This window comes from Lipotes vexillifer, unplaced genomic scaffold (genome assembly GCF_000442215.2).
Source record: "Lipotes vexillifer unplaced genomic scaffold, Lipotes_vexillifer_v1.1 scaffold182, whole genome shotgun sequence".
Classification (NCBI taxonomy): domain Eukaryota; kingdom Metazoa; phylum Chordata; class Mammalia; order Artiodactyla; family Lipotidae; genus Lipotes; species Lipotes vexillifer.
In genome coordinates, this window is record NW_006798798.1 from 3,921,538 (window position 1) to 3,931,953 (window position 10,416).

Sequence of the window (10,416 nt, forward strand, 5' to 3'; positions counted from 1 at the left end):
CTTTCCCTATTAGAGAGCCCTTTGCCCGCTGGGCTCCTCCCTGACCTAGGACCCATGCTGTGGACACAGACTCAGAAGAGACCTGGTTTCCTGGCATCGTTAAAATGTTTCAGGTCCTGGGCAAGGGTCAGTGGGGTGAGGGAGAGGAGCTGGTGCATTTTCAGGGCTGGGGGTTGCTTAGCAGCCATCACGGAAGGGAGGGGGTGGATGATGGCAGGCTGGCAGGACTCAGCTGGCTCAGCCTGGGGTCTGGACACAGATGCCTCTCCCTTGGGAACAGCTCACTGGTTGCAAACAGGGGTCACTGCTCTAATCCTAGGACCACAGTGGGAAACTGTGGCTGGGGCTCAGGAGGCAGGGAACCTCTCCCCACTCATGTCACCTCTTGAGTCCTGTCTATACAATGGGACTGTTGTGAGGATTCAGCGAGATACTGTATGGGAAGCCTCAGCTCATTCACAGCTGTATCCAGATGTCCTTTGCATCTTTGCGTGATTCCGTGTGTACCGTCTGCGACCTCACCATGGGCCTCCAGCACACAGTTGGTGCTCAATACACATCTGTTGAACAAACTACAGGATGAGTGAATGGCCTGATGCCCAAAGTGGCACCAATGCCACCGAAGGACTGATATCCTCCTCTGTGAAGTGGGGGGCAGCAGTCTCCACTCGACCCTCCCAGAAGGGGACTGTGGGCAGTAGCAGAGGGGGTGGCTAGCTTCCAAGGCTTGGGTGCCAGGGGAATCTGCCAGGTCATGGGTCACAGAAGGCCTGGCCTGCCCATGGGCTGAGTCTGAGTTTTGGAAGGATGGGCACTGTGGGGCACTCACGGGGTCTGGGAGCAGAACAATGGGAAACGCTCAGAGAGCCACGCTGTGGGCTGCAGAGCAGGTTCCCAGGATGAGTAAAACGCTGAGCACCCACTTAGCCCTGAGGTCCCTGGCAGTTACGGCAAAGTGGGCAATGTTCTGCGTTACCCGGGTCTCACCATCTGTGCAAATGAGTCAGGCCACATCACTGGTGATTTGGACTAGGGCCTGCCCAAGAGGAAATAATCCCAGAACCCACAGGCCACATGAAGAAAAAAGCAACACTGCTGGGACCCGGGGCTCAGCCCCTCCACGAGATGGCCCCACCTGCTGGGGCCCGGGGGGGGGGCGCATGTCCGTCAGGGCACACCCTGCCTGCTCCACCTGCCAGGCCCACAGGCGGGTCTGGACGAGGACACAGCTGGGGCGGCCCATCTGCATGCGTTCCCTGTCCACAGTACTACCCCACCCCCACCCGGCCGGCACAGATTTCCAGTCTGGACGGCCACGACGCCCCACTTGGTTTTCTAGTCACGTCCCAGGAGCCCTAAATACATCCAGATAAGAAGGAAAGAATTCCTGTCTCCCAGCCCCAGAGGTAAGCTGTGCCCTCAGCTCGCTTCCAGGGAGAGAGGGGCCGCTTCCTTCATCTACCACGGGGCCCAGGGCCTGGGTGGGCTATTAGGCTTCTAAAGAGCCTTGGCGTTTGCTCTATCCAGCAGTAGAGCCTCTGTTCTCAGGACCTGGTGGAGTGGGATTTGCCAAAAGCCAGGGAGGTTGGAAGCCAGTGGGGGCTGGGTGGCCTTGGAAGGAGCTGGGTGCATCCAGGGCCCTGAGCCACCCACCTCGTGGGGACGCCCACCACCCTACACAACTCAGCCTGACGGGGCGTCACGAGTGTAGCCCTCGGGGAAGCCACACCTGGCACCTTGTCCTCCAAGGCTGGGATTTGAAAGGGACACATCACTTGTCTGTGCCCAGTGGCTGAAGACTCGGGGGATGGGCCGGGGTGAGGACTGCTATTGTTTTAGACACATGGCTGCAGGCTACAGTGCAGGACTTCTCCCCACGTGGCTCAAAGGAACACATGTGCCAGCAGGTGTCTCTGAGCTCTCTGGGGGCCTCTTCCTCTGGGCCTGGACAGCCTCCAGCATCTATCTGCCTCAGGTTTATGCTGGAAGGTGGCAGAAAACCCCATCGAAGTCCACTGGCTGCTCCTGGCACCATGTGGGCTGGACTGGGCTCCGCAAGGAGCAAGATGCGCGGCAGGCTTGGGTGAGGGGCAGCGGGCAGGGAGGAGGAGGGATGTTGCTGAGGACAGGGGTGGGCGTCTCCAGCACTGAACGATGTCAGGAGCTGTGGAGAAGGGACCACGGAGCTGTAAGGCAGTGCTGCAGGCGAGCCTGCCCATGCCTCCTGGTGGCGGGTCCAGGCCTCCCTTCTCGGTCCTCATGTTCAGGACCAGCAGAATCAGCTGTGCCCGACTGGGTGAACTGCGGTGGACAAGCCCAACCCTTGGGGCGTCCTGCTCTGGAGGAAGAGGAGCCGGGGGTAAGAACCACAAGCTGTGGGATGGGCTGGGAGATACTGCTGAGCACCTGGTCAGGTGTCTGACTGACGGCAGGCTGGAGAAATGTGGGCTCCGAGACCTCCATGTTCCCATCCACCCAGTGGGACGGCTGCTCTGTGGTCCTTGCAGGTCCTTGGCAGGGCCAGAGCTCCCAGGAAGGTGGGTGAGGATGTGAGTCCCTCAACTAGGGGGCCCCCCTCCAGTCTCCTCCCGCCCCTCTTCCCTCAGGCCAAGCTGGGTGGTTTTTATCACATTAAGATGTGTGGCCTGATGGGGCTTTACCCGGCTCCGTGAAGGAACGAAGAAAGAGCCATTGTTCCCCCGGCTGCAGCGGTGAGTGCTGACCTATTTCTGGGAGGCATGAGCCGACCACGGAGGTCACAGGGGTGGACTGCGGAGGTCGTGCGGGTGGAAGGGGCCAGCTGCCCTCGGTGTGTGTGTGGGGAACGTGCAGAGTCGGATCTGGGGGAGGGGTCAGGGAGGTCCTGTCAGGCTGCTGGCACCACCCCTCATCCCTAGAACACTTTCAGGAGTCTGTTGTGTGACCTCAGGCCTGTGCTGCTCCCTGGGCCTCAGTTTCCCCTTGTGCCAGGAAGGACCACTGAGCTAGGGGGCAGCAGAGGGCTGGTGCAACACTGACTTTGGCTGAGGCACTGCTGGGCAGGAGGGACGCGTCCTGCACATTTGCACAGGGCCCGAGGAAACACAGTTTCTGCTTGGACCCCTCTGTCCCGCATTGTGGCAGGTCTCTCCCCAGCTCAATGGCTTCCCAGAAGCAACGCCACCCCCAGGAAGCCCTCCCTGACCTCCCATCTTGATTCCTATAACCTGGCCCCTGCTCCTCTCCCATGGTACCTGGAGTACGGCCAGGAAGTGACTCCTTTATTTGCCATCCTGGGTGGTCCCTGCATTCCCAGAGGGTGGGGTCTGTGCCCTGGCCTGCTGAGATGAGAAGTCCAAGCCCCGTAGAAGGACAGGGAACCCCCAGGGCCTAGGTCCCCGGCCTATGCCTGCCTCTTCAGCGAGCAGGGCCATAGCGGGGGCCTCCTGCTGCCACGCTGGCCTGCTGGCCTGGCAGAGAGTAGCTCAGGGCTCCTGGGTCTGATCAGGGGCTGGCCATAGGCCAGGCCTCCTCCTCTTGCCCTGGGCAATGAGTCCCAGCACCTCCCTGTTAGGATGTGACCCATAAGGGCTCTGGGGAAGAGCTCCAAATCCCCGTTGGTAAGTCCCAAGGCCCCTGAGGCCATGGGCAGGGCCAATTATTAGTTGAGAACCCCTACATCTGGGTTTGAATCCGCGATTCCTCATGACGGGAGGCTGTGGACAGGGCACTTCACTCTCGGAAACTTCTTGTCTGTAAGATGGGGAGATGAGGCAGTGACGTGGGTCTGTTCCCACATTGCCTGCTATGTCAGAGGCCCCAGGAAGTGCTTATGGGTCTCACTATCGTCATCTACCTTGGAAACACCCCAGGCCACCCAAGCTGGCCCTTGGATCTGAACCCTTTGGGACCTCAACACCCTGCGGCCAGAGCCCTGCTTTGGGGGCCCTGCTATTGCTCTGGGTGAAACCTGTGACTCCCAGCACAGTGTCCTTATGGTGAGCATGTCAGGCACCCCTCTAGGGGGACAGCAGTGCCCGCTGAGGTGTTGGCAGAACTCCAGGGAGGTGAGTGGGGACATTTCCAGGACATGCCTGGAATTGCCAATTGGTCAGTGTGCACCTCCGGCCTAACCCACTTTCCTTTCGAGAGAGGGGTGAGCAGGAGAGTGGAGCTCTCTCCCCTGGACCTGCTCATCTCACAGTCTTCCCAGGTCAATTAATGGCAAACCATGCCCCCAGCTGCGCAGGCCCCAACCTGCTGTCACCCAGACTCCACTCTGCTATACCTTGTGTCCAGTTCAACACATTTGGCTCAATCTTCCAAACACACCTAGGACTGAACCTCCTCTCAGCAGCTCCACTGCTGCCACGCTGCTCTGAACCACCATCATCTCTTACCCAGGTGACTCAAGTACCCTCCCGACTGGGTTTCCAGCTTCTGCCTCTTCTGCCCACAGCCTCTTCTCCACAGTAAGCCCCAGGCCATGCCATGCCGTGCCACCCCATACCATCCCACCCCACGCCATCCCATCCCATCTCATCCCGCCCCATGCCATCCCATCCCAACACATCCCATGCCATCCCGCCCCATGCCATCCCATCCCAACACATCCCATGCCATCCCGCCCCATGCCATCCCATCCCAACACATCCCATGCCATCCCGCCCTATGCCATCCCATGCCATCCTACCCCATGCCATCCCATGCCATCCCATCCCATGCCATCCCATCCCATCCCATCCCATGCCATCCCATCCCAACACATCCCATGCCATCCCACCCCATGCCATCCCATCCCAACACATCCCATGCCATCCCGCCCCATGCCATCCCATGCCATCCTACCCCATGCCATCCCATGCCATCCTACCCCATGCCATCCCATGCCATCCCATCCCAACACATCCCATGCCATCCCGCCCCATGCCATTCCATGCCATCCTACCCCATGCCATCCCATGCCATCCTACCCCATGCCATCCCATGCCATCCCATGCCATGCCATCCCACCCCATGCCATCCTACCCCATGCCATCCCATGCCATCCCATCCCAACACATCCCATGCCATCCCGCCCCATGCCATCCCATGCCATCCTACCCCATGCCATCCCTCTTCTGCCCAAAGCCCTTCCAGGCTCCCACCTGACAAAGAGAAAAAGGCAAAGTCTTTACTGCAGCTGCAAGGCCTACACAGACTGCACCCCATCTCACTCCTGACTCATCTCCTACCTACAATCCTCCCTCCTTCATTTTCTCACCTTAGCGCTTATCATTACCCTGGCAGCTAAACATTCAGCTTGCTTGTCTTGTTTGCTCTTTGACTCCCATGCTGGAATGTCAGCTCCAGGAGGACAGGGATTTTGTCTGTCTTGTTCCCTGTTGTGTCTCCAGCACCTAGAACAGTGCCCAGCACTGTCCAGACTGTCCAGTACCTACCTGTTGAATAGATGAATGAGCGTGACCAGAGCTAGCAGGCCCCATCCTTGTAGCCAGAGCCGCTTCAGCCCCCAACGGTGTCTTAGAGCACACCAAGGGCATCTGACCCTGGGCTGGTTGCAGCCTCAGGTCCCCAGTTTCCTCATCTGTAAATTGGGGCTATGGTGAGGTACAGACAGCCTCCTGTGTGGTTTTATGTCCCCTCAGCGTCCCGGGGAGGATGGGCTGGGGTTCTGGAGAGGGCTATCCTCCGAGCAGCCCAGCACCTCCAGCCCCAGAGACAACGGAGGGACCTGGCCGTGGTTGGATGAGTAGAGATTGGCTCCTAAGGAGACAGGGTTCATGAAGAGGGTCCCTGAGTTCTAGAACATCCTTGAGCCTGAACCACAAACATGGGCTGGATGTTTGAGTCAAAGGGAGAGAGCGAAGGACAGGACAGTCTGGGCAGTAGACCCGGCTGATTCCCACTCTGCTGACCCTGGGCACAACCCTTCCTTGGGTGTGGATGGGGAGGGAGCTGGTTGTGGTCCCTGAGTCAGGACAAGAGACCCTGTACATACAGCCCTGGGTGGGGGTGGGGGAGTCAGAGGCTATTTCTCTGTCCACCTGTTTGTTCACCTACCCATAGTAGAGTGGCGAGCTCACTAAATCCTGGTGGGATGAGCTCCCAGCTCAATCCTCAACCTTCCCCCATCATGGGCCCAGTTTTGCCCTTCCCCCGAGCAGTGTGAAGAAGGGCACTGGATTGGGAGAAGAGTCCTATTCTGGTTCCAAATTCCGAGTCCACCACTTGCAGCATTGTCATTTAACTTCCAACCTCAGTTTCTACATCTGTAAAATGGGTATAAAAATTCCCATCTCGCAAGGCAGGCAATCAAATGAGATAAAGGGAGAACATGTTTTCATAATGTGGTAAGGTGTGTTTTTCTGAATAGGCATTGGACGTGGTGATGTCTTGCGCAGTGTCTGCCCCAGAAGGCTCTTTTTCCTCTAGGTTGGCCCGTTCCCCTCCACCTGTGCTTGCTGCAGCCAGCAGGTGCTGTCCTAAACACATTTTAGGTGGAGTCTTGTTCTAGCCCAAAGCCCTTTTATGTCATTCCATTCCTACTCCTCAGCCTGGGGCAGGGGTTACAAAGGGAGAGAATTATCGGATCTTCTGGGAGGGTCTATTTGGAAGTTTTGGAGATAATAAGCTGCTATCAAACAAGAAAGATTATGGAGGAAGCTATAAGGTTTTCAAGACTTTTAAGGCTAAACTATGACACTTGGCAGACATTTTTTACTTTGACCAGGCTCCCCAGGGCAGGAAAGTGGGGAAAGGTGTGGGAGTCCGGGCTACCAGAACAGTGAAAGGGGAGGAAGTGGGGGCCTCCAGGGCATCAGGCTGGGGAGGGCAGTGCAGTGATTCAGCCCACCCCTGCCTCCTCCGTCATCTGTCACCTTCTGGACCAGGTCCATTCTCCCCTTGTCTGTCTCCTGCCCAGTCCAGCCTCCTGCCTGCTGAAACCCCTCAAAGCTCCCCAGGCAGGCTTGTAGGACCACCTGGAGTGCCCTGGAGTCAGGTCATCTGGGTTCTGTTCCTGAGTCCGCCACTCTTGGCTAAGTCACTCCTAACCCCAGCTCAGTCTTTAAGGCCTGAAGCCAAGGGGGCAGTGGACCTGGAACAGCAAAAATGGTATGAAAAGTGGGGGAGCTGTAAGGGCAGAGCTGTGCTGCACAGAAAAATTCTTGCAGAATTAGCCTCATCCACTTCCACCATCACCACCAGGGCCCTCTTTTGAGGAGAGAGGAGCCAGCAGCCTCTGCCTGACCTGAGGGGGATGGGAGGCGGGGAGGAGAAAGAGTAGGAATACAGCTCGAGGTTGCTGGGTTTAGCTGAGGCAGCCCAGCAAGTACCACGTCTCTCCCTGCACCTGCCGGGCACTGCAGCTGGCTCCAGACACAGTCAGCCTCTTGACCCCAAGGCCCACCCATGATGTATGGGCTTCCTCCTCCTGAGGGCACAGCTCCTGGAGAGGGTGTGGGCCAGGGCAAAGCTCTAACCAGTACCCTGGCCAAATCCCTGGAACCAACCCTTCCTCCCAGCAGTCAAGCAGGGGCACTCGTGGCCAAGAAGGTCTCTGGACCAGATCGGGACCAGCTCCTAGAAGACACCTTTCCAGGTGCAAGTGGGTGAGACAGAGAGGTGCCTGCACAGGGGCTGTGTGCTAGGGCAGTTCTCAGTGCGAGTGCAGGGGGGTGGCCAAAATCTAGACCCCCAACCTTGGCCCAGGAGCTCCCAGTGTGGGGGCAGAGGAGGAGGAGGTGAAGACACCAGTCTGCCCTCCTGAGCCCCCAACTTTTTCCATCTCCAAGGGTCTGAGGATGGGTGGGCAGTGAATGCACAAGCAGCACCCACTGGCCGGCGAGGGGAAGACTGGGCAGTTGGTAAAGTGAGAGTGGTCAAGACCCTTGCCATTCATCCTTCCAGCCTGTGTCTCCTGGGAGACAGGAGACGGAACAGACTCCTCCCACCACGAAGGTCTCTGAGGCACCTGGTGTGGATACAGGCCCAGGTCTGGGTTAGCCAGTTCCTGAGGCATCAGTGTTCTTGACTTGGGACAGAAGGAGGAAAACCCCACCACTGTTCTCACTGTGCCCTGAGCCCTCTGCCTACCCAGAAGTCCCCAAGTGGGGGAAGGATGCACAGACTCATTCTCAGGTGGGGAAGCTGGGCTAGGGAGTGAGAGGATGCAGATGGGATCCCAGCCCAGGAAGCAGCTGGCCTTTCGCAGGCTGGGTCTGCCCACCCCAACTGGGCGTCCCCCAGTCACTGGCTGCTCCTCCGCCTCTGCCAGGGTCCTGCTGCAGAATTCTGCACTAATTATATACTCTGAACCGATTTCCCCTCTGGGCTGGATCTACCTGTCCAGGCTACCCACAGTCCCTCCTGCTTGCGAAGAATAAATCATTCACACGGCACGGCACCTGGACCCTGCACACAGTAGGAACTCAGTTTAAGCCACAAGACCCAGAACTTGGGGCCTTAGTGGGGGTCAGCTTACCGAGTTCCCACACTTGCAAGACCCCCGCACTCAAGGCAGGACCACAGCCATCTCCATGCTACAGACGAGAAGACTGAGGGTAACTGCTTTGCGGAAGTCCATGGCGAAGTAAAGGCGGGAGGAGGATTCCAGCGGTGGATGGGACCTGCACCTCCTTCAAGCGCAAAAATTCGGGGCACTTGGGGAGGTGGAAACAAGAAGCCCTGAGGCTGCTGTGTGAGGGGAGACACCGCAGGTGCCCCGGGCGGGCATCCCCTCATCCATGTTCCACCGTCTCAGACCGGTAGGCGCGCCCGGAGAGGGGTGCTCCTTGTTCCGAGCCGCTGCGCGCCTTAGGCCCTACCCAGGAACCCGCCCGCCCCGCGCCCGCTCACCGATGATGATGGTGCAGGCGCTCACCAGCCCGATCTCCTTCTTGAGCGCCACCCGCTCCGAGGCGCCGGGCCCGGGGCCCGGGCCGGGGGACGGCGAGGGAGCAGGGCCCGGGTTCCCGCGCCCGCTCGGCTGCTGCGTGTGGCCGGCCATGTCGCTGTCCCGCCGCGTCCCAGCTCCCTGCGCTGCCCCGTCTGTCTGACCAGCCGCCAGTCAGTCCGTCCGTCCGGCTGTCGGTGCGCGCCGCTCTCGCAGGCCGGACAGCGCCCACAGGCGGGCGCATGCGCTGGCGCGGGGCCCTGGCCCTGAGCCCCGGCCCGCGGGGCCCAGGGAGGGGCGGAAGGAGGACCGGCCAGCAGCCCCCTCCCCCACCTTCCTTAAAGGGAACTCCCCCCCCCCGTGGCACCCCCGCCCCCGCCCCGTCCCAACGCGGGCCTGGAAGGAAGGAGAGAACTTGGGGTAGGCCTAGGAAGAACTTCCTGGACCCAAGAAGGCCTAGGAAGGCCTGGGGTGGGGGCGGGGGAGCAGGGCTCAAAGGCAGGACTCTCCCTACCCTCAAGGAGACTGAGGAAGCTGGCAAAAATAATAGCCGTCAGTGTATTGGGACCTGCTGTGCGCCAGAGCTGCCATACTCCTTAAATCCTGGCACGGACCTCTAGAGTGTGTGTAAGGGGAGAGGGGTGGAGATTGGGCTCACTCTACAGGTGAAAGCTGAGGCCCCGGGATAGTAAGGAAGGTCACAGAGCAAGTGCAAACCCTTTCTGATGCCTCCTTGGCTTCCAGACGCTGATTGGGGTGTGTGAGGTATAGCTCTCGGAGGGGTGGGGGCTTTGTCCAGGATCCCCTGGGGTCACGAGACCCTAAGCCCCCATCATCAAAAGTCTGGGGAGACAGGATTGGGGTGAAGACTCTGGAGCCCCTAACCGTCATCCAGAGGGGACCCAGTGCCTGTGGGGGTCCTGGAAGGGGTTCTGCTCTAAACCTTCCCTTCCCCCGCCCTCCGCCGCCCAGCCCGGCTCTGGACTGGATCCGGCAGGTTCTGCCCGCAGACCCCTGGCCACAGAGTCGGGACTCAGTGGACCAGAACTCGGGTCTTTGGCGAAGGCCCCTCGTCTCTTGAGTCTCTTCAGTTCAAGAGACGAGGCCACCTCAACTGCCCGGGAGACACGGAGAAGGGGCTGTGGCCCCTGGGGTCGCAGGAGGAGGTAGGGCGTGCAGGGTCCGAGGGAGGCTGCGTCCTCCTCCCGGAAGCCGTCCGGACTGTGCAGCCGGGCCGGCGGGACAGACGCAAGGGGGGCCGCGTCGGGGGCCACCGGGGCGGCGGGGCGGGGCGAGCCTGGCACTGTGCGGCCGGCGGCGGAACAGCCTTTGTCTCTTCCTGGCGGCCGCCGCGACGCGCCGTCCCCTGCATGTGGATGAGGCCGCGCTGGGCGACCCGTCCTTCCCCCGCCCGCGGCCTCGGGGCTTGCGGGGTGGGGGTGGGGGTCGCTCTGGTCCGACGGGCGGACCGGGGGTTGGGGCGGCGTCCGGGGTCGGGTCCCGGGCTGTGGGAGGAGCATGGGGGGCGGGCGTGGCGGTTC

The 10,416-nt window shown here is 60.1% G+C and overlaps 1 protein-coding gene across 1 annotated transcript in view; it reads right to left on the minus strand.

Annotated features, from left to right (window-relative positions):
- SLC7A10 (solute carrier family 7 member 10) overlaps window positions 1–9,065 on the minus strand; it is a 16,241-nt gene extending 7,176 nt beyond the window's left edge. The window contains exon 1 of the mRNA XM_007470948.1: window positions 8,839–9,065. Within this exon, the coding sequence (XP_007471010.1) occupies window positions 8,839–8,989 (151 nt within the window). The 5' untranslated portion in view covers window positions 8,990–9,065. The remainder of the gene's footprint in view (window positions 1–8,838) is intronic.
- Between the last annotated feature and the right edge of the window lie 1,351 nt (window positions 9,066–10,416).